A 25,386-nucleotide genomic window follows, 5' to 3' on the forward strand; every position below is an offset into this window, starting at 1 on the left:
ATTCCTATAGTGGGAGCTGAAGAAGATTTTTCAGTTGTGACCATTGTCGTGACCCATGTCTCCTCCCCACAAAGACATTAATTGTAATGTTTTTACTGGTGGTTTTAATTGTATTAGCAGTGCACATCTTCGTGCCCGTAGCGAGACACCTGCCCAGTTTCAAATCAGCGTGCCACAGACAGACAGACAGACACAAACTCACCAAATAAGTTAAAAGAAATTCTTGATTTATAGATAGATGATCAAATCACTCATGTTTTGTCTGTAAACTGTAAAATAACGTTGAGTCTCCGTTGCCATGGTTACCATCTAGCGTTTGAGCCAGCGCAATAATTTAGAACTGTCATCAGGCAACTGGAAATATTAGAGCGGAGAAAACCTATTTTACCGATATATTGTACATTTCTTATCCAAACAACGTCAAACTTAGCAGTGCACATCTTCGTGCCCGTAGCGAGACACCTGCCCAGTTTCAAATCAATCGGGCCAACGGTTCGCGAGATATGCGTGCTACAGACAGACAGATACACAGACACTTCTTGATTTATAGATAGATGCGCGAAAACTACGGGAGCTCGTCAAATCCAAAAAGGTAGATTTTTGCAACTTGGGTCGGATCGAGGTCGGGCTGCTTTCACACCATAAAGGAACCGCACCAGGGTTCGGTAGGAACCGCTCCGAGACCACCTCCTCAGCTGGGTCTCGGTCCGCTTGTTTGGTCCGCACCAGAGTTCGAGTGATTGTATTCACACCAGTCAAAAAGGTCCGAACCAAGCAAGGAAACGAACTTGAGTTCGTTTTAATCGAACTAAACAAGGCAGGTGTGAATACACCCTAATATTTCAATGGACCCCTGTAGCTTTGATTATAGCATGCATTCGCTGTGGCATTGTTTCGATAAGCTTCTGCAATGTCACAAGATTTATTTCCATCCAGTGTTGCATCAATTTTTCACCAAGATCTTGTATTGATGATGGGAGAGTCTGACCACAGTGAAAAGCCATAGATCCTCAATGGGGTAAAGGTATGGACTGGGTTAAGGGGTGGCCAATCCATGCGTGAAAATGATGTCTCATGCTCCCTGAACCACTCTTTCACAATTTGAGCCTGATATTGTCATCTTGGAATATGACAATGCCATCAGGGAAGAAAAAAATCCATTGATGGAATAACCTGGTCATTGGGTATAGATAGATAGGTTTTATTTGTCACATGCACAGTTATACATAGTACAATGCACAGTGAAATGTACTGTTGTACCTGCAGCCAGTAGTAAAAAAATATATAAGTACTACAGTAAACAGTTACTACAGTAAACAGTAGTTGCACACAAGGTAAGCGATATAAGTGTAATGTACACCGATAGAGAAATATATTTAGGTAGTCAGCTGACCTGCAGCAACCCCAGCTCATAGCACTGCCCCCACAGGCTTGTACAGTAGGCACTAGGCATGATGGGTGGATCACTTCATCTGCCTCTATTCTTACCCTGATGCACCCATGAGTCTGAAACAGGTAAATCTGGACTCATCAGACCACATGACCTCCAATTTTTATGCTCCCTAGCAAATTGAAGCCTTTTTCCGGTAAGCTCAGTTTGTTCTCTCTGATTAGTGATTTTCTTAAGGCTACACAGCTGTTTATCCAAAAAGGTTTGAAAAGGCAACTGGACTTGTAGAGTTTGTTCAGAAGACGTTTCACCACTCATCCGAGTAGCTTCTTCAGTTCTGGTGGACTGGTGGGAAATTTGAGGTTTAAATAGGAACTCCTCCTGAAAAAACTTGCTTGTTATGCTAATAACAGGTACGTGGACGACACTTGGGTTAAAATCAAGACGCAGGAAGTGGAATCTTTCACACAGCACATCAATGCAGTGGACAGCAACATTAAGTTCACTCGGGAGGACATCAGCGGAGGTAGTCTGGCTTTCCTGGACTGTCTGGTGCATGTGGAAGAAGACCGAAGCCTCAACATTGAAGTGTATAGAAAACACACCCACACTGATCAGCACTTATTATTTGATTCCCACCACCCTCTGGAGCACAAACTAGGGGTCATCAGAACGCTCCAGCAAAGAGCACAGACTGTACCCACAAGACCGGATGGCAAGGAGAAGGAGCAAAAGCACATTAAACGGGCACTTAAGACATGTGGATATCCCAACTGGGCCTTTCTAAAAGGCTCAAAAAGATACCCCAAAAGGGACAGAGAGGAGGAGAACAACAAAAGAAAAAACATAGTCATCCCGTACGTGTCTGGAGTGTCCGAAAAACTCAGGAGAATTTTCAGAAATCACCGTATTACAGTTTATTTCAAACCAGGAAACACACTTAGGCAAAGACTGGTCCACCCAAAAGACAAAACACCCAGGCAAAAACAGAGTAATGTGGTGTACGCTGTTCAGTGCAGTGAGGAGTGTACAGATTTATACATTGGGGAAACCAAACAACCCATCCATAAACGCATGTACCAGCACAGGAGAGCCAGCTCATCAGTAAACGATTCAGCAGTCCACCTACACCTGAAGGACAAAGGACACTCCTTTGAAGATAACAACGTCCAAATCTTAGCCAGAGAAGACCGATGGTTTGAAAGAGGAGTAAAGGAAGCCATCTATGTCAAACTGGAAAAACCTTCACTAAACAGAGGAGGTGGACTGAGATTTAATTTGCCATCTATTTACAATACAGTTTTAACTTCTGTCCCCAAGAAGTTTCAGTCTCATTCACACCTTGACACTGGAGCCTCTGACGGACAAGAGTCGTTAGAGAACCATTCATAGGAAAGAGGACAGGGACAACACAGTCCCCCCCTCCACTACAGGTAAGTACCCAGTCGTTAAGGGAAATTAGCTGCACCAGTTTCTGGTTATTAGCATAACAAGCAAGTTTTTTCAGGAGGAGTTCCTATTTAAACCTCAGATTTCCCACCAGTCCACCAGAACTGAAGAAGCTACTCGGATGAGTGGTGAAACGTCTTCTGAACAAACTCTACAAGTCCAGTTGCCTTTTTAAACCTTTTTGGATATACCATGACCTGGATGACTGAGAACCTTCACAGACCCACACAGCTGTTCACTTCCAATCCATTGAGTTCCCGTTGCATTGTACGTGTGGAAATGCTCTTACTTTCACTATTAAACATAGCCCTGAGTTCTACTGTTGTTGTTCTTCGATTTGATTTCACCAAACATTCAAGTGATCACCGATCACAATCAGGATTTTTTTGCGACCACATTTCTTCCTCGAAGACAACGGTTCCCCACGATCCTTCCAGTTTTTTAATAATGCATTGGACAGTTCTTAACCTTAATTCTGTCTTGTTTTGTGTCTTTATGTTTTGTACAGTGACCTTGCGAGTCTTGAAAGGCGCTTATAAATAAAATGTATTATTATTAACCCAATTTTAGTAGTTTCTGCAGTCTCCTTTGATGTTTTCTCTACTTTATGCATCCCAATGATTTGACCCTTCTCTTTTTCACGACCATGAGATGCGTCTTTCAACATGGTTGTTTAAAAAATGATACTCATTGCATCAGTTGGGGTTAAATAACTTGTTGCCAGCTGAAAGATAATCGCTACTGTAGTAATTATCCAACAGGAGGCTCATACCTATTTGCTTAGTTAAATCCAGGTGGTGACTTTTTTTTTTGGCCAGGCAGTGTACATAATTGTCAAGTGGTCCTCACTCTAATGAGGTTCAACCCCGCAGTTTCCCCCACTTGAAAGGGCAGCTTGTAACTGAAGACTTGGACTGGAATTCACTCAATGACCAGGAATCAATTCTTTCTTTTATTTTGAAAGTTGTTGTGGCCAAAAGCAGGTGAAAAACCTTAAACACAAATACAAATAGGTCAAGAAAAATGTACCCCAAGAAACCATAATAAACCAACATAATCCAAGATCAAAGACTTAATTTTAAACTACTAGAAATGAATCTTGAACGTTAGTAGGAAAGAAACCCCATATTTAAAGCACCCAAAAAAATTGAAGACCCTTTTTAAAGCACTGTTCAAAGGATTTTAATTTAAACTCCAGTAGCTTTAACCTACTACAAACACACAATCCCATACTATTAACTTTTTAGCCTTTTAAAGTCCTTTAAAATACAGTACTTTTAAACCTACATGATATTAAATGTATGATATTTTAACTTACAATTCAAGCACATGATTTTTCCCAGTACAAACATTTTAACCTGAATTTGATTTTACGATTCACTTAAATGCAAAAGTCCACGTGGCACAAACAAAAGCTCACCGACTCCTTCTTCCTTGTTTGAACAAGTTTTAGTCATGTGGTGTCACTTTTCCAGGCCCAGTTTCTCCACAGGTCTTCACAGCCTGCTTACCACCCTGTGAGTGACGCCACTTCCCCTGATTACCAGATCATTCCCACCTGGTGATCATCTAGCTGTCTTCAGGCTGGGAGCCACACCCAGTGCTGAAGCACCCAGGCAGAGAGGGTGTGGCCTGCAACTCAGCTCAACAATAATCGATTGAGACGCTGAGTGTTGTAGGGTTATGTTATGCAGCCAACAGCTCCCCCTGGGGGCATGGATGTTTATGTACTTGCTTTGTGTAAGATCTTCACAGCAACTGGGCATGCTTTCGATCAGAATTTGAGGATTATTTGCTTGAGAATGGGATCAGCAAGGCAGAGAAGCTGGTGCAGGCAGCAACGCTCAGGAGGCTGATGGGAAAGGACTGCCATCATGTTTACAAGCACAATTTGGGACTCACAGCGGGGCAGCTGTGGCTCAGTAGGTAGAGCGGGTTGTCCACGAACCAGAGGGTTAGCGGTTCGATCCCCGGAATGTGCCACATGCCGAAGTGTCCTTGAGCAAGACACTGAACCCCTAGTTGCTCCCAGTGCGTGGCACTGGTGTGTGAATGTGTGTGTGCTTGTGTGAGCGAATGGGTAGATGTGTCTATGACTGTAAAGTGCTTTGAGTACTAATAGGTAGAAAAGCGCTATATAAAAGCAAGGCCATTTACCATTACAGCGGAAGAGCAGAAAGACGCAGGAGCGATACTCGACAAACTGGGGCAAAACCATCATCTTTGAGAGGTGTGTTTTTGGCAACCTTAAGCAAGAAGAAGGAGAACACGTGAATGCTTTTGTCACAAGACTGAGAGAGAAAGCTGCCACATGAGAATACGGAGCTATAAGAGACAAGCTCATAAGGGACAGGCTTGTTCTTGGAATAACTGATGAGGGCGCTAGACGACACATGCTAAGAGAAAACGACCTTAAGTGACATTGGTCGTGCAGTGGAGGTGTTGGACAATAAGTTAAGCCTGTGGAGAGCATCAATGTAGCATATGGACGGTGACCAGGATGGACACCAACCAGCAGGTCATCCGAGTCCACCAACACATCTGCACACCCACAGAGAAACACAGGTGAATGCAAGTACTGTGGCACACCGCACAGACGGAGGCGAGAACTGTGCCCTGCGTTTGGAAAGTCATGTCACTTCTGCGGCACTGCTAATCACCAAAGTATGCATGAAAAGAGACCAGCAAGCATGTCAGTTGAAGATTGTGGATGACCCGTTGCCAGGGGACCCGGAGGACAGCGACCGCAATGAGAGAGATGTGTACATAGCTGAGAGCGTGGGGGTTGTAAACACTCGAGGGAAAAAAGTGGTTTGTAAACCTGCCACTGCTGGCCAGAGGTGCCAGCTTGACTCTGGAGCCACCTGCAACAAGATGTGACTGGCATCTAGAGCGCCTCTTCAGAAAAGTCTCACCAGACTGAGGCGTTACAACGTGACTGGATGAGCTCAGTAGGCGTGTACAGCACACAGTGTGTCATCAGGTGCAAGACCAGACCTGGGCATGACACGGCCCACTGTATACGGCCCTTTGGCTGACTCTAACCGGCCCACGCAAAGCTTGTCATTTGTTCTCGACAGATCGACCGAACAGAACTTTTTTTTGTTTTGTTTTTTAATTTTTGCATGGTGTCCTAGTTAACGTGTTCATGCTGTGTTAAACATGTTGCTGTTATTTGGCTAACGGTCACTTTCAGTGTGTCTGTATGTTAGCATGTGTATTAGCAGACTGGTGTTGCAGTGGTGTTGTCAAAAATATAAGTTTTCTGTTAGCCGTGTGTGCTACCATGGAACAGTAGGCTAACCGATTTAGCCCGTTGTCTGCTGACTGGTTACAAAGACATAGTAACGCTGGTAACTGGTACATCGTTGCTACGTCTTTGTGTCAGACTCTCCGTTAACATATTTTAGTATTATTGGTCAACCGTATGAACTTAAGAGCGCCGCTGCTGTACCGATACGCTGCTGTACCGATACGCTGAGCGGTTGCTAGGCAACCATGACACTCTGACAAGTTTGTCAATTAAGTTGGGAGGAGGAGCTAATTGACGTTGCTGCTTGACGCACCCAAAATACCTGCGGGTCAGTTCTGATTAGGGCTGAACGATTTGGGAAAATAATCTAATTGCGATGTTTTTCCCCCAATATTGCGATTGCGATTTAATATGCAATTTTTTATTGATTTTTTATTTTATCCTCTTTTTTTTCCAACAAAAACATAATTAATGATTTAAATATGAACACAATATCAGATAAATTTAGTGTAAAATGTACTTTCCCATAGGCTGGGCCTATTTGTTAGAATTAAATTAAAAGATGTATGACTTGAAATAAATGACATTTTTATTTAACTGCTCATTACAGAAACATCTGTGGCTTTGCCACTGTGCGTTTAAAGGGAAACTACTCTTTTTTACAACCTGGACCTTATTTCTAGCATAAAATATCATCCTTTACTCACCAATATCACTTTTGTTTCATTTGCACTTGTTCAGGAGATAATTAGATCAGCGTATTGTAGCGACCCTGCAGTAATGTTAATGTTGTAATGTTTAGGTTCTGTGATTTCCGAAAGTCTGCGAATGTATATGGTACTGGCAGGTATGTGGTTGGATGAGAAAGCGAGGGGGCGGGATGAGTGTGCGGAAAAGAGAGTCTTTTATGCGTGTTGTGTTGGGGAAGTTCGGGAACAGATGTTGTTGTTGTTTTGGTGTAGTTGCGGCCGACAGTAACTATTGAGGTTCCGATAATAAAAGACAGGTTCGCCGTCAACTCTGTGTCATCATTCTGACATCCGGTCGGACGTTACAGTATATCCATATAGCGGGAGTGGTCAGTGCATCGAAACGTAGCCTCTAAATAACACATTATCTGCAGCGAAACTCGTTCATTCCGGCAATACTTTGTTATGATACGCTAGTGCTATTCCCTGTTGAGTCCAGAGTTACGTGTTAACATCATCCGGGGTCTGTAGCTTGACCTACAGACCCCGGATGATGTCTTCTGACCTCTGAGCGGCGCGCGCACCTGCTACGGTCGGCTTGTTTACCTGTAATTTGCTACTGCTACGGTTGGTCCACAACCTCAGAGTCGGACAAATATTCAGCCATGTTGCAAAAAAAACAGCAGTAGCAAATTACAGGTAAACAAGCCGACCATCGCGGGTGCGCACGCCACTCAGAGACATCGTCCAGGTCAGAAGTTTATCATCCGCGTCGCTCGCGTCACGTGACCACCTTGTAATCGCGCAAGTTGCGGTTAAAAAATCGCATTTTATCATATCGCGATATTATCGCAAATGCAATTAATCGTTCAGCCCTAGTTCCGATAGATATAAAACATTATCTTGCAGGCCGGATAGAATTATGGGCCTTGAGTTTGAAATGTGTGGTTTAGGATGTTGAGTTGAATGAATGATCATTTATTTGTCCCCATTGTGGGACAAATAAAGGTTTTTCTTATTCTTAGCATTAGCCAATATAAATATTATATATGGTCATTTAAAAAAACAAATCATACTAATAGATTAACAGTTAAATAACTAAATAAATTTTGTTTTTATTTTAAAAGTTCATTGGTACAGCTTTCATTTAAGATTTAATTAACTGCACTTTATAAGAGAATGTGTTCATTGTTAATAAAGCATTTCAAGCTTTAAGTATGACTAATTGCTTTCTTGATCATCCCTTTAGTAACAACACCAGCACAAAATAAAACATACCAATGCTGCGGGCGCAGAATTGAGTTCAGCCTATTGGCATGACCCTCCAAGATATTTACGGTTTCTCATGTGGCTCCTTGGGAAAAATAATTGCCCACCCCTGGGCAAGACACACAGACTGGACTTTGAGATTGTGCGCACCAGCCAGAAGCCCTTGCCTTCAGGGGAGACATGCGAGCAACTTGGCCTGACATGTTTCACTATTCCCGAAGAGCTGAACAAAGTGGAGCACTGCAAGACATGTGAGCTAACCAAAGACTGTCTCATTAACACTTACAATTACGTGTTCACCAGCCGAGTTGAGTCACTACCGGGTGATGTTCGCTTCGAGTGGGATAGCAAGCCAATTACCATACAGAGTGACTCCAGTCAGACCGGTTTGGGCTGCTGCCTGCTTCAGGGGGGACAGTCGGTTGTGTTTGCCTCCCGTGCGCTAAACCAGGAAGAGCAAAACTACACGCAGATCGAGAAGGAGTGCTTGAGCATCGTATTCACTTTTCAGTGCTTCCACTTCTGCCTATATTGGAGGGGTGATGTGATTGCAGAGACCGACCACTGTCCGCTAGTGTCAATCTTCACTACAACCCTTCTCAGTGCACCAGAGTGCCCGCAGAGCATGCTCCTTACACTTCAGAACTACTGCCTCATAGTGGTGTACAAGCCAGGCCCTGCAATGTACATTAGTGACACACTCAGTAGGACCACCACTCCGCGGACACTCAGTGCAGACGTGAAATGGTCTGCAGCATGCCGCAGGAGCAGTATGACACGGCAGCCATTCAGCAAGCAGACTATCTATCACATCACCAGCCGACGCCTTGCACAGATTCGACAACACACAGAGGAAAATGTGTGTCTTCAAATGCTGAAGTCGGTCGTGCTGGGGGGTCGTCCAGAACACAAAGAGGAGAGCCCCATAGCCATCAGAGAATATTGGGCCATCAGAGATGAAATAAGTGCACAGTGCGGCTTTTTAGAAGCCATTCCGTCATCATTCTGAAAGCTATGCATCCTGAGATGCTGAGATGAATCCACTACAACCACATTGGGGGTGAGGCTTGCTATAGACAGGCCCGCGATACTCTCTACTGGCATAACATGCAGTGGGGAAATCAAAGACTATGTGCAGCAGTGCTCAGTGTGTAATGAGCACTCGAGCAACAGAAGGAGATTATGATGTCACACCCGCTCCCCACACGCCCCTGGCAGCTCGTGAGCATCAACCTGTTCAGTTATGCCAGGCAGGACTTCCTGATCATGGTGGATCACTATTCTTCGACCAGCCCATCAGGATGAAACCACTCCTGGGTGACAGGACGGGCCAATGGAAGAGAGGTGTATGCTTGCAGCAGGTGGGACCGCGGTCCTATCTTGTCAACGTGGAGGGTATCGTCGCAACAGGGTTGATCTCTGACCAGCAATGGTTGCCCCTCCCCAGCTCTCAGCCCACACAGAACGGGCCCCATGAGTGGCCTGTGGACACAGTTGCAGCTGAAGGTGGCCAGGGGAGCGAAGGCAGTGCGGAAGAAGTCACCAGCAGCCCGGTGATGTCTCCAAGGCCGTCAGCCCCGAAGTCATGGGCTGTGACCACACCATGCCGTGTGTTACAGGGCCAGGCCTTCTCCCAGAGCGGGAGGCATATTAAGCCTCCAGACAGACTTGACCTCTAGGTCATACACTGGGCTGAGACTTGGACACACACAGGACTAGTGTTGTAGTCAAGTGTTTATTCCACCATTCTCCACACTGTACATACAGAATGTCTTATATTTTCTAGTTATTACTCCTCCCTATATTTTCTCAGAGTATGGTCATTCTTTTGTATATTTTTTGATATATATTTTTTAAATTTTTGTATTTGTGTTTTTTGTGTTTTTTTGATAACCTTTTACCTGTTCAAAGTCGTCAATGTCTTTCTGTATATATATATATTTTTGCCAAATTCTGTGCTACTGGAACAAGGAAATTTCCCACACGTGGGATTAAATAAACGTCTTATGTCTTATGTCTTAAGACCACCTAACCCGAGACCGAGTCAAGACCAAGACCAGAGCATACCGAGACCAAGACAAGACCAAGACTTTGAGGGGGCAAGACCGAGTCAAGACCAAGACTGAGGAGGGGCGAGACCAAGTCCAAGACAGAGATCGAACTGAATAAATAGAAGCATTAGTTTATTTGTCATATTGAAAAATACATTTATTTCAAACTGTTGGTAAGGCCAACTGGCCAATCTTCAAACACAATTCTCCAACCTGCCTATGATTCCTCTTACATTTTCAAACTGTCATGTAACATCATCAGTTTGTATCATAAGATTCCACATGTACACTTTAGTCAGATATGTGTATCTATGACAGATGTACGTTTATCTTGCTGTTCTCTCTTTCTTCTGTCTGTACCCGGCTGGCCTTAGGCAGATGGGTCCCTCCATATGAGCTGGGTTCTGCTCGAGGTTTCTTCCTGTTAAAAGGGAGTTTTTCCTTGCCACCGTTGCCTTCAGGCTTGCTCTGGGGGTTTCAGGCCGGGTTTTTGTAAAGCGTCTTGAGACGATTTGTATTGTTATTGACGCTATATAAATAAAATTGAATTTAATTGAATTGAATTGAACTTCACCTAGCCTGGGTGCCAGCCGAACTTAGTCCCGCCCACAACATTTGAGGTCTGGAAGTTCGGTCTGGCATCGCTCCGTTAAGGCGCAATTATGCTCGAACAGGAGCTGTTCGTACCAATCAGATTCTCAGGGCGAGCTTTATACGATGATGGACAGAACATAATCAACCACGTCACCAAAGAGCGCTTGGGTTGAATTTGTTTACAACAAAGATGGCTGCCGCTGGAGAACTGAGATGTGTAGACTCTGCCATCGAGTCTGTTCTAGAAGATATCGACAGCGCATTAATTTTAAAAGAGGAACAGATAAATGCGATCAAGGCATTTGTTAATCGGAAAGATGTTTTTGCCGTCCTTCGTACGGGATTCGGCAAAAGTTTAATTTATCAGCTGGCCATTTTTTAAACTCGGGCATGTCGCGTCCCAACCGTGTTATTAAGGACTGACAGGACCGACAAATGCGACACGATTTGTTTGCTGTTTTGTGGAGATGTAATCCTAAACTGAGAACTTGTTCGTATACGCATTCACCTTTAATATTTATCAAAAATGATGGCCGTGTTGGTAAGTACTCCGTGTATCCTTAAATTCTTTTTACAACACTGGCAAAAATCGTTTACACTCATCTTCTTCTTCTCCTTCTTCCAGCGTGCGTGCAATTGAGTTCTGTTGACAACTATGCGTCGCTTAACATACGTCACACACTCCGTTGCTCTGATTGGTTATAGGTCTATCCAATTGAGTGCAGAGGCATTTTTTTTCCTGGTTCGGTTGAAACACGCCCCATAATCACAGCCCAATGGAGCGGTATCAGACTCACATTCTGACTAGAATTGAGTATGGCTACGTCAGGCTACACTTCACCCTCACCCCCGTCAAAAAAAAACAAAAAGAAAATCTCACTCCAAGCTAAGTTCATAAGCCCTGGATTTAACCATTTTTTTCAGATGGTTATACACACACATAGTACCGAAATGAAAATTCTTGCCCGAAACTGAAAACCAAAAATGAGGAAACCAAGGCTGAAAACCGAAAGCAATTATTATGCAAACGAAATCCCACATCTTCTAAAACGGAGAACGAACGAGGGACGCTATCCTGTCAGAGTCGGGACTGCTTCAGTTCGCTTGAACTATGAGAAAATGTGAACACCTACCCTGAGTGAATGCTGGGTAACAATAATTCCCTCACTCAGTGGAAGAGCCTGGGCTCTTGAGACAGAAATGTATATAATGTGTGTTTTTTTAAAAAAAAAAAAGAAAGTGACTTTGATTGCATATGTGTAAAATAATAATAATAATGGTTTAGTATCAGGGAAGACAATTATTTAACTTAGTATTTGTTATTTATTATCTGAGAATGTTAGGGTTGTCATGGGAACAATAAAGAGAGCAAGGTTTCCTGGACCCAACAGCGGGTGTGTCTCTGATAGGCTCCTGCCTCCTTACGTCTTGACTTGGCAATAACGCTACGACACATATAGGTAACGAAGGTTTGCAGCATCGGTGGCTAAGCTAACTGGGGCTACATTAACAGGGGCAGTCGATGGCCCTGGTACTGGGTCAGGTACCTGTGACCATTTCTGCAACTGTTCTCTCAACTGTTAGTTGCTCTGAGCTGACACAGCTCCTCCATGATGCTCTGTAGATCCTCTATGCTCCTTCTGGACAGATAGCTGTGTAGAGAAAGCAGTTGAAGTGGCCCGTGACTCCCTCGCAGCTGAAGACCTGTCATTGTTTTTTTTCTTTCCCAACCAAAACTCAACCTACATGGCCAAAAGAAAAGAAACGAAACCAAGAAAGCCCAAAACAAAACCTAGCCTCCAGATCCTGCCAACAATGCCAAAAATATAGTTATTGAAATAGCTCCTTACTGTTGATGTAGTTAATGTAGTCAATGACCAGGACGGGAGGCTGACAACTTACAAAAGTTTATTACAAAATAGAATTCAACTAAAAAAAAAAAAAGAAAAGACCATATGCATATGTGGGCCTGTAGCTACACAGTAGCCATTTTGCAATAGAGCAATTTGTTATACGAGGCACATGGTTTTGTTAAAATAGGAGAACTCTAAGAGAGAGGGCATATAAAATAAACCAATACAGTTGGGACCAATACACTCAAGGAAAATACAATGCCACTACAAACGGTACGAAACGCATACACACTGTTGTCGTGCAAAAAAAGCCATGCTTTAAACACACAAAGGTCACTAGATGTTAGGCCTACAGGTCCCCCCCCCAACCTGTTATTTCTCTTAGATTGCAGAATGCCCAGTCCATATTGCACAAAGCCCACCTTCAAATATATCAAAAAGAAAGAAAACTTGCAAAACCCAAACATCAGAAATAAAAGGGCCCAAAATTAAAACTATCTGTTGAGAAGGAAAAAAAAAAAACAGTGACAGACACTGTACCCACAGACAATCCTATATAAAAAAAAAACATGGATCGATGTTAAGATGTGTTCAGCATGTGATAAAACAATAATCTCAATCTAATAATTCATTCAACATGCTGTACCTTCAGATATTTTTATCTCGCACCCAGACCAGCAGTTTGTTTCGATGTCATAATAATAATAATAATCAATTTTATTTGTATTGCACTTTACATTTAAAGCAATCTCAAAGTGCTACAGGGCAAACAGTTTAAAAATAATGTAAGTTAAATAATCCAGGGTCAAAAATTTAAAATTAAGGTTAAAAAATAAAAAATACAATTTAGTTGTAGGCTTTTTTAAAAAGATATATTTTTAAATCCTTTTTAAAAGTATCTGTAGTCTGTGGGGCCCTCAGGTGGTCAGGGAGGGCGTTCCACAGCCTGGGGGCAGCAGAAGCAAAGGCCCTATCACCCATGCTGCAGAGCTTGGTTCTGGGGGTTTGAAGGGTGTTTGAGGTTGCAGACCGGGTGCATGAGGAAGTGTGGGGGGTGAGGAGTTCCTGTAGGTAAAGGGGGGCATGTCCATGAATGCACTGGTGAGTGAGGAGGGAGACCTTGTACTCAATCCTGAGTGGGACAGGGAGCCAGTGAAGGGATTTCAGAATGGGGGTGATGTGGTCATGCTTGCGTACCCTCATCAGGATCCTGGCAGCGCTGTTCTGAATGTACTGGAGTCTCTGGATGCTCTTGCCAGAGATCCCAATGAGGAGTGCATTACAGTAGTCCAGCCTGGAGGAGACAAAGGCATGGACGAGCTTCTCTGCATCTGCTAGGGTGAGTGTTGGACGGAGTTTGGCGATGTTCTTGAGGTGGTAAAAAGCTGTCTTACAGAGGTGTTTGATGTGGGTGTCAAAGGTGAGTTGTGGGTCCATTTTAACACCCAAGTTGGTGACAGATGTGGAGAGGGAGATGGTTTGGCCAGAGAAAGTGATATTGGTGATGGTAGAAGAGCGGAGCAGATGTGGTGTGCCAACCAGGATGGCCTCCGTTTTGGAACTGTTTAGCTGAAGAAAATTGAACCTCATCCACGCCTCTATCTCCTCCAGGCAGGTGGTCAATGTGGAAGTTGGTAGGGGAGCAGAAGAAGTGGGGGTTGTCCTGAGGTAGAGCTGCGTGTCGTCCGCGTAGCAGTGAAATGTTATGCCATGTCTGCTAATAATATTGCCAAGGGGAAGCATGTAGAGAGAAAAGAGGGTGGGGCCCAGCACAGAGCCCTGAGGAACACCGCAGGTGACATTGTGGGTGTGTGACTTGGCTTTGCCCAGGGCGACATACTCAGTTCTGTCGGTCAGGTAAGAGGTGAACCAGTTGTGAACATTTTCTGAGAGTCCAATGGTGCATTGCAGGCGGTGGAGAAGGCACCGCCTGCAATGCACCATGCATTAACCAACACCCAGGCTGTGTCACCAATTAAGGTTCACACTGCTTCCACACGCAGATGGCTGGAGGGTACTACAGAAACAAAAGAACAATCTCAAACTTTTGACTGGTAGTGTAAGTCAGGCTGCAAATACAAATAGCAGAAGACCCTTTAACTCTGAGAATAAATACATTTTCTACGACTCGCTCTTTTGTGTATGATGATATAAAGATTAGTTTTCAGTGAAACACGGCCTACAACAACAACTGATTTGGCGTCCTGTCTGCTGCGTCTGACTGTACTTCCATGCCTGTCCACACCAGGCGGCAACCGCCGGGTCTGAAAATTGAAGCCAATGTGGAAGTGCAAAAAGCTGCAGTTCATCGAGTGGCCGCTTGATGCTGGCTCCAAAGGGGAGCAAATCCCCATAGACCTCCATGTTAAAATGCCCAGCTTTACAGCTATATTAAACATGTTTACAGCCTGGTACAAAAAACGGTTTTAGTCTCAATGCCTTATTTCAATATTCATGACAACTGTGGGGGGGGGGGGTCCTAAAAACCATCCCTGTTACATGTAGATTTACAATCTATTTTTAGCTTTCACACAGAGAAAAAATCCCAATAAACTGACTGTGACTGACTCAGCGTAGAAGAAGAGCAACAGCATGAACCAGTGGCTCACTAGCACCCCTTCCATGAGGCAGAAGTACTGGATGCCTCATCTCGTCGTTTTTCAGTGTGGTTTAATGTCAGATAAACAAACTAAATATGTTACACTCATATATGAAATACAGGCTAGCTGGAAGATTAGGACACATGATAAAAACTGATTGCTAATATTAATTACACCAAAACATTAGTTATGGTAGCAGACAATTGATGACGACCTGTTGATGTCATAAGAGGGAAAGTCACGGTGATGTCCAAAGTTAAGTTCAGTATTCTTTATTGTTTTTTATTTCTCTCCTTCAGGAATGTGTGAAGACAGCTTGGCCACTCCTCTCCCCTACAGCTCCTTCACAAGTTCGTCAGTATATGCACGTGGCTATGGCGCCGGGTATGCCAAACTCAACCGGAAACAAGGTACACCTTTGTAATGATAAGTACTGTGCAGTATCGTTATTGTATATGCCTAATTTTTTGTTGTATACATTTGTCACTGCACTTTATTTTTTGAATTAGTTACTTATCTCTTCAAATATGCAATGCAGATCGTGACACACATTATATATAGCAGGTCTTCTTCAGAAGCTGGTTAATATTCTTCTGAGCTGTACAGTATTCACTCATTTATCAGCTGTTTGTTGTCAAATCTCATTTCACAAGGTTACACAGTAATTGCTGTGTTTTTTGCTTTTGTTTTTTAATTGGCAGATCTCCTTTTTCACACGCTAATGCTAATTTTACTTACAAAGAACAACATACTGTATGAAGTCTCTGAGTGATAATAACTTCACACATCAAACATACATGCCTTAAATGGAAGAAGACACTTGATCATTAATGAAAAGTTATAGTTAGAAATGTTTTAATCTAGACTTCCGGGAACATGGCGGAGTGAGTAGAGCAATTTGCCCAGCTCTCCCAAGTCGGTTAAAATAAACCTACAAATAAATGTAACTCGATAGATGAAAACAAGGTATGAGAGGAAGAGAAAAGAGAAGAAGCCAGAGAATCAACAAGAAATTAAACAACCGTTCTGAACAACCCGAAATGGAAGAACTCTCCGAACACGAAGCTAACCCTAGCGAACACGGGATGGAAGACGCAGCGGAGAAAGTAGACAGTCAAGGCGAGGCAGGGACGCTCCGGGCCGGGCTTGCTATAATCAGAAGTGACTTAAGAGAACTTAAACAAGAGCTACGACACGAGCTTACAACACTCAAAGACCAACTGAAAAAAGAAGTGAAGAAAGAATTCAGCAACTTCCGACAAGAAATTGAACGTAAGCTAGCTGAGAACAACAGCGAATTGCAGACACAAAAGATGAACATCACAGAAGCCCAGAAGCGCATAGTGGAGCTGGAAGAGTGGCAGGTGGACGCGAATGACACACTGACCCAGATGCGGGAACAGACAGGTCGGATGCAAGAGAAGATAACGGACCTCGAAAGCAGATCAAGGAGAAACAATATTCGTGTCTTTGGCATCCTGGAGGGGACGGAAGGGAGCTCCGCTGCCAAATACTTAGAACAACTACTAAGCACCGAACTCCAGCTGCCAGAAGGAACTAATCTCCAGATCCAAAGAGCACACAGAGCCCTCCGGGACCGGGAGTTGTTTCCAGGTCAATTATAGCCTACTTTCTACAGTTTGAGACGAAGGAAATGATTCTAAAGAAAGCGTGGCAGAAGAAAATACAGGTGGGCGGTAAACAAGTCTTCTTTGACCAGGACTACCCTACTGAAATCGTCCAGAAACGGAAGACATATGTAGGCATCAAAAAAGTGTTAAAAGAAAAGGGAATTCGTTTTCAGACGCCGCTCACGAAAATACGTATTCACTGGAATGACGGTGTGAAGTTGTATGGGAGCGCCAGAGAAGCTGCACGTGACATGGAGGAAAGGGGCCACACCGTGGACATGCCAGCGGAGGACACCGGAGCTGTGACGGGAGGGGAGATGCGAGGAGCCGCGGGATAGCAGCGAGTGACAGGGAAAGAACGGAACCGAGATACAGTGAACCGAGCGAGAGGAAAACTACAAAACTATCAGTGGAAACCGTAAAGAATGTTTTGCTTAAGAAAAGAGGTAACGCCAAGGGTCAGAGACAATAGAGGTATGGACAAAGACAAGTACTAAGATAGAGGAAAACCCTTAATTACAGCAAACATTATTTGAATATATCTCTGCACACTGAATGGGACTTTGTTCACAGAGTGGGTTGAAATGACTGATTCAAAAATGCACCCAGAGTGGGATAGCCTGATCAGGCTTAATTAATCTGAGTTAAGAACCGACTGGGAGAGGTCAGGTAATTTTAAATTGGACTTGTCTAGACACTAGGGACACCACAAGTTGGGTTAGCTCTAGGCCTAGGAAGGGGCCCTCTCCTAGAGATGAAGATTTCCTCTTCACCCACCAACGGGGACTTGGGGAGGGAGGAACACCCCCCCCCCCCCCCCACCTATGGAAGTTCTCCTTTTTTTCTTGATTTTTCTTTCATGTTATGTTATACGTTCAGAGAATTTAGTTCAGAGTTCTCTGGGAGCACACTTTCTAAGAATAACAAAACAGAATGATGGCTAATACTGTCAAATTCATGTCGCTGAACGTAAATGGTCTAAATATGCCAAGGAAAAGAGAAAGGGTTGTGATGAAACTGAAGAAAGAAAAAGCACAAATCATATTCCTGCAAGAGACCCATTTATCCCAGTCAGAGCATGGTAAATTAAAAAGATACGGCTATAGGAACTTATATTACAGTGCATATAAAGAGAGACATAGAAGGGGAGTTGTAACATTAATATCAAATACAATTCAATTTGACTATGAAAAGGAACTCAAAGATAGAGAAGGAAGATACATCATAGTAAAGGGGAGGGTAGAAAAGCAACCAGTGACATTGATAAACATATATGTACCCCCAGAAAGTGATAAAAATTTCTTCAAATCTTTGTTTGATGTCATAGCTGTAGAAACGGAGGGAATCCTAGTATGTGGGGGAAACATGAATGTTGTTATGAAGCACAATATGGATACAACAAGTCTTAAAAGAACTAAAATGCAGTTATCGAGATTCATAAACATATCATTAGAAGAGAGTTACTCAACTCCTCATAAAACTCATTCAAGGATTGATTATTTCTTTGTGAACCAGAGCAATGGCTTCAGAGTAAAAGAATGTGAGATCGGCGGGGCAGACGTGTCAGACCATAATCCCCTCTACTTACAAATTAATATAAATAACAGAGTAAGACACACAGTGTGGAGACTCAATGTAGGAATATTAAATAATGAACAAAGAAAAGAAAAGATAAGAACAGAAATAAAAGGATACATAGAGGAAAACGATAATGGAGAGGTGGACCCGACAATACTCTGGGATGCCATGAAGGCTGTTATAAGGGGAAAACTGATAGCTGAAACTGCCTATGTAAAAAGAGTTAAATTGGAGTCATATAAAAATTATGCAGAAGAGTTAAGGGAATTGGAACAGAAACATCAGAACACAAAAGATTCAAAGGTCTACCAACAAATTAGGACACTGAAAACGAAGATAAATGACTTATTATCAGATGAAGTTGAAAAAAAGAGCAAGTTCATGAAACAGAACTATTATGAAACAGGCTCGAGGGCCACTAAACTGTTAGCGAAACGAATACGAAAACAACAAATAATAAATAATATATGCAAAATTAGGGACCCCATACAGGGGACTTAACCCACAACCCAGAAGATATAGAGAACATATTTCAAAGATATTATGAGGAATTATACACACAGCCTGAATCTGCAGATGAAGAAGAAATTAGAGTATTTTTAAATTCACTAGACCTACTAACCCTATCAATTGGTAATATACAAAATAATAAGTTAACGGCCGATATCACAATAGAAGAGGTGAGTGACGCAATAAGAACATTAAAAAACAATAAATCCCCAGGTAGCGATGGATACCCAGCAGAGTGGTATAAAATATTTAAAGAAGAGTTAGCACCATTACTCCTGGCCACTTTTAATTGGACACTTAAAAATTATAAAATGCCACCATCGTGGACAGAGGCAATAATTACAGTCATCCACAAACAAGGGAAAAATAAAGGGAATGTGAGAATTATAGACCTATCTCACTACTAAACGTAGATTATAAAATATATACAACAATCATCTCAAAACGATTGAACTCCTTCATAACAGAAATTATAGAGGAAGACCAAACAGGGTTTATGAAAGGGCGACAAACGCAGGATAATGTCAGAAGAACCTTGCATATTATAGAACAAGCTCAACACAAAAAACAAAGCACTATATTAGTAAGCATAGATGCTGAGAAAGCATTCGACTGTGTAAATTGGAGGTACTTATATCAAGTGTTAGAACGATTGGGATTTAATAGTAAATCAGTACAATGTATAAAGACCCTATACCAACTGCCCACCGCTAGAATCAGGATAAATGGAAATCTGACTAAAAAAATTTATTTACAGAGGTCAACCAGACAGGGATGTTGCCTGTCACCCACTTTATTCGCCCTTGTTGTGGAACCGATGGCACAGGCAATTCGCCAGAATACAGAACTAGTGGGAGTTATGGTAAATGGAATGGAACATAAAATAGGACTTTTTGCCGACGACGTCATCGCCTTCTTAGAGCAACCAACTAAATCATTCCCAGAACTGATGAAACTCTTAGAAACCTATAGACATCTCTCGGGATATAAAATCAATATCTCAAAGACACAGGTGTTATCGCTTAACTACACGCCACCGAGAGAGATACAGGAATCTTTTGATTAGGGAAGCACCGATCCGACTTTTTCAGTCCCGATACCGATACCGATGCCTGGGCTTTGTATATCTGTCGATACCCAATACCGATCCGATACCATTGTTGAATTAATAATAAACTGCATACCTTCCACCTTATACCTTCCTTCCACCATGTAGAAGAAACTAAAGGCACCAGACTTTCCTAACTAAACATTACTTTCCTAACTAAGACAAAATAACATAGATGTAATGTATTGAATACTTATTTATTTGTTATTTAAAGAACAATTGTGCATCCAAATCGAAAATAGAATGTAATCAAACTTCTTAAAATAAATTTAAAAAGATAAACATTTACTTTGCAGACATTGCAAACAGCCGTCAAACTAGTTGGCGTGGCAAGCGTGAAATATCTCCACACAGCCGACTCTTTGGCTCGCTCCATATTGCTTAAATGCTCCAACTCGTTCTTCTTCTTCTTCTGTTTAATGGCGGATCATATCTTCATGACATATACCGCCACCTACTGGACTACTACACAGGCTCTCCAACTCGTTCCAGCATGCGACACACGTGCTGCTAACGAATGACGTAGGATCTGCTGCGATGGAGGAGAAAAAAAAAAAAAAAAAACTGGATCGTGCCCGTGGATCTGTTAATTTTTCCGATCCCCGATCCAGCTATTTTGTCAATATCGGGGCCGATATCCGATCCCAATATCGGATCGGTGCACCCCTACTTTTGATATTAATAATAATAATAATAATACATTTTATTTGGAGGCACCTCTCTGGGCACTCGAGGACACCGTACAACATATAAATAATAATAAAAACACTAAGAAGAAATAAGAAACAGATAAGAAGAGACAATGAAGATGGTTAAGTTGGGTAGGCAGTTCGGAATAGGTGAGTTTTTAGTCTTGATTTGAAGAGTGTGAGAGAGTCCAAGTTCCTGAGGTCCGGTGGGAGTGAGTTCCAGAGTTGAGGGGCAGAGCGGCTGAAAGCCCTGCTCCCCATGGTGACGAGGCGGGCGGGAGGGACAGAGAGGTGGACAGACGATGCAGATCTGAGGGAACGGGAAGGGGTGGCGATGTTGAGGAGTTCGGACAGATAAGGAGGGGAAAGATTGTGGATGGCCTTGAATGTAAACAGGAGGATTTTGAAGTCAATGCGGAGTTTGACCGGGAGCCAGTGGAGTTGCTGCAGAACAGGGGTGACGTGGTGGGTGGAGGGGGTTCTGGTGATGATCCGAGCTGCAGAGTTCTGAACCAGTTGGAGTTTATGGAGGTATTTGTGAGGTAGACCAAAGAGAAGGGAGTTGCAGTAGTCGATGCGGGAGGTGACAAGGCTGTGTACCAGAATGGCAGTGGAGTGAGGAGAAAGAGAGGGGCGAAGGCGATTAATATTGCGTAGGTGGAAATATGCAGACCGGGTGATGTTATTGATATGGGATTGGAAAGATAATGTGCTGTCGAGGATGACACCCAGACTCTTAACCTGGGGGGAGGGGGAGACAGAGGAGTGGTCGATGGTGAGGGAAAAACTGTCAGTTTTAGAGAGGGTTGATTTGGTGCCAATCAGAAGGAATTCGGTTTTATCACTGTTGAGTTTTAGGAAGTTAGAGGAGAACCAAGATTTGAGCTCGGTGAAGCAGTCAGTGAGGGAGGAAGGTGGGAGAGTGGAATTTGGTTTGCTGGAGAGGCAGAGCTGGGTGTCATCCGCGTAGCAATGGAAATGAATGTTATATTTACGGAAGATATTGCCAAGAGGAAGGAGGTAGATGATGAAGAGAAGGGGCCCCAGGACAGAGCCCTGGGGCACACCAGTGGTGACGGGGGACGGGTGGGAACTGAAGGATTGGATTTGGATGAACTGAGTGCGGCCTGAGAGGTAGGATTTAAACCAGTCAAGGGGTGTGTGTGAAATACCGAGGGAGACTAATCTGTTAATGAGGATAGTGTGAGAGATGGTGTCGAAGGCCGCACTCAGATCGAGGAAGATGAGAATAGTGAGTAAACCAGAGTCGGCTGCCAGGAGGAGGTCGTTTGTGATTTTGATTAGTGCAGATTCAGTGCTATGGAGGGGGCGGAAACCAGATTGGAATTGTTTGTACAGGTTGTTAAGGGTTAGGTGAGAATGAATTTGGGAAGCAACAGTTTTCTCGAGGATTTTGGAGAGGAAAGGTAGATTGGAGATGGGACGAAGATTATTGTAATTATTAGGATCAGCACCAGGTTTTTTCAATATTGGAATGATGGCAGCAGTTTTGAAGAGTGTAGGAACAGTTCCAGTGGAGAGTGAGGAACGGATGATGGCAGAGATGAGGGGGAGGAGAGAAGGGAGGCAGGCTTTCACCAGAACTGTGGGGAGGGGATCTAACTGACAGGTGGAGGGCTTGGACTTTAGGATGATGTCTGAGATATCTGAGTCAGAGGGAAGCTGAAAGAAGCAGAATGAGTGAGACGTCAGACAGGGTTCTGGGGAGGTGTTGAGGTAGGAGCTTGGGCCAAGGTGCAGGTGGATCTGATGAATTTTCTGGTTGAAAAAGGACATCAGGGAGTTACAGAAGGCAGTTGAGTACAGGTGGGGAGGGAGAGAAGCCGGGGGTCTGAGGATATTGTTGAGAAGAGAAAACAGTGACTTGGAATTGCCTTCATTTGAATGGATTATGCCAGAGTAGTAGTTGAGTTTTGTTTGAGAAATACAGTCCTTATAGTGTAAAATGTGATTTTTGTACATGTCTTTGTGAACAACAAGACCAGTTTTCTTGTACAGTCGCTCGAGCTGTCGTCCTTTGGCTTTCATTTGCCGTAGTTCGGAAGTGAACCAAGGGGCAGAGGTGGCGAAGGAGACGGACCTGGTTTTCATAGGAGCGAGAGAATTAAGAATGGTGGTGAGGCCGTTGTTGTAGTGGGAAGCCAAGTCGTCAGGGGTGGATGAATTATGCGTGTTCAGGAGACAGCTGATTTCAGAGGAAAGTGCATCAGGATTAATTTTCCTAATGTTACGGAATGAGATAACACGTGGGGGCTTTGTTGAGGACAGAGTGAGTTTGACATTAAATGACAGAAGCAAATGATCAGTTATAGGAAGTTCATCAGCAATACAGTTGGAGGGAATGAGACCAGAACAACAAACTAAATCCAGAATGTGACCCTTTGAATGAGTGGGAAAATCAATATGCTGCTGGAAGCCAAAGCTGTCAAGACATGATGCAAAGTCACGGGTAAGAGGGAGATTGATATTGTCCATATGTATGTTGAAGTCCCCCAGCAGTATTACATTTGGGGAAAGTGTGGTTAGGTGGGTGAGTAGAGCAGCAAAGTCATTTATAAAGTTATTGTTTGCTTTAGGGGGGCGGTAAACAGTTGCAACGATGGTAGGAACTGGACCAGAAAGTTGACATACAGTTGATTCAAACGAGTTGAAGGTAGGAGCAGATACCAGCTGGACTTTCCACTTCTCGCGGTGAATTATCGCGAGACCTCCACCACGCCCGGTGCTACGAGGTTGACAGATGTAAACAAACCCAGGGGGTTTAAAGAAAGATTAATTGGAGTTTAAAGAAAATTAAATATCTGGGCGTCTCCATTACTAAAGGATTATCAAAACTATATAAAGAAAACTATGACAAAATAACATAAGAGATACAAAAAGATATTCAAAAATGGTCCACTCTGACATTAGATCTCATTTCGAGGATTGAAATAATTAAAATTAATGTATTACCCAAGCTTCTTTATTTGTTCCATTCTTTACCTATAGAGATCCTGCAAAATCAATTTGAATCCTGGGACAGGATGATATCAAGATTTATATGGGCAGGCAAGAAACCCAGAATTAGGTATGGGACTCTCCAACTGCCAAAAGACAGAGGGGGAATGGGATTACCAAAACTCAGGGAATACTTCTATGCAGCACAGCTTAGATGTTTGATATGCTGGTGTCAACCAGACTACACAACTAAGTGGAAAGACATGGAAAAAGAGTACAGAGGACACCCAATTCAGAATGTGATTGGAGATAAAGAAGTATACAACAAAATAAAGAAACAACTAGATCCGATTACATTGTTTACTTTGGAATTATGGTTTAGAATCGTTAAAAAACATGGGATGAAGAAGGATAGTAATCTGTTAAGGTGGGTAGTATTTGATAGTAACTTTAAACCAGCCACATATGACAAGGGATTTAAACAGTGGGAAACTAAGAGAATTACAGCATGGTGTACTCTAGAAAGAGATGGGGAGATGGAGAGTTTCCAGAATATGAGCGACAAATATGATCTGGGTAAACACGAAATCTATAGGTACCTACAAATAAGGGATTACTACAACAAGGAAATCAGGACGGGTCCCTTCATGGAAGTGAATGGTGTAATCCAAATTATAATCAATATGTATAAAGGCACATAAGTCAGAATAATATCTTCACTGTACCAAAAACTGACAATAAGCAGCAAAAATTCAACTAATTATATAAAAGAAAAATGGGAATTGGAGCTCAATACCAAAATCTCAGATGATGAGTGGCAAAATACGTGGAAAATACATCAAACAACCACCAGTTCGCGGACATGGAGGGAATTCTCCTGGAAAAATCGGATTAGATTCTTTATCACACCCAAGGTCAAGAGTAGGCATCTGAATGTAAACTTACCATGTTGGAGAGAATGTGGAATATTAAATGTAGACCACACACACGTATTTTGGAAATGCCATGAGATACAGGTGTTTTGGAGAACTGTACATGTAACTATCCAAGAAATACTAAGGTATGTCATTCCTATGAGCTGCACGGTACTCTATCTGTGTAATTTCACAGAGGACAATGTACACGCAGGAGATATGTACCTTGCAAAAATACTGTTAATAGCTAGTAAAAAGGCGATAACAAGGAAATGGGGCAAAGTAGATCTTCCGACCAGGGAACAATGGATGGAAATAATAGAGGAAATCTATACAATGGAAAAACTGACACACCAGCTGAGATTGCAAGAAGCACAGCTAGAAGACAAATGGCTGAAGTGGACTAATTATAGGACTCGGACAGCGACAGACAAAATGAAAAGACAATTGATATAGAGGACGAAACTGAGAGAAAAGATGGATAAAGAAGAATGTAGCTCCCAACAAGACTATTAGTATTACTATTTTATGTTATCATTATTATATCCTTTTGTTGTTGATGTTCCTTGTTGGTCTGTTGTAAATGTTAAAATTGAATAAAAATCAAAGTGAAAAAAAAAGAAAAGAAACGTTTTAATCTAAATGAATATGAATACTTGTTTGTTTACATATGCATACACCAATCAGGCATACCATTATGACCACTAACAGGTCATAATGGTCAAATAACACTGACCATTTTGTGACAATTCAATGTTCTGCTGGGAAACTTCTGGACCTGACATTAGTGTTAATGTTATTTAGACATGTACCACCCACCGAGACCAGACCAGGCCCCCGAGCAGTAGCC

General features: G+C 42.8%; 1 protein-coding gene across 1 annotated transcript in view; it reads left to right on the forward strand.

The window, feature by feature from the left end:
- The window catches only part of cntnap2b (contactin associated protein 2b), a 111,072-nt gene that overhangs the window by 4,871 nt on the left and 80,815 nt on the right, over positions 1-25,386 (forward strand). Inside the window, exon 2 of the mRNA XM_084546215.1 lies at positions 15,448-15,558. Coding sequence (XP_084402341.1) covers positions 15,448-15,558 — 111 coding nt within the window. The remainder of the gene's footprint in view (positions 1-15,447; positions 15,559-25,386) is intronic.

Source organism: Chelon labrosus (assembly GCF_963514085.1).
Source record: "Chelon labrosus genome assembly, chromosome: 6".
Lineage (NCBI taxonomy): Eukaryota > Metazoa > Chordata > Actinopteri > Mugiliformes > Mugilidae > Chelon > Chelon labrosus.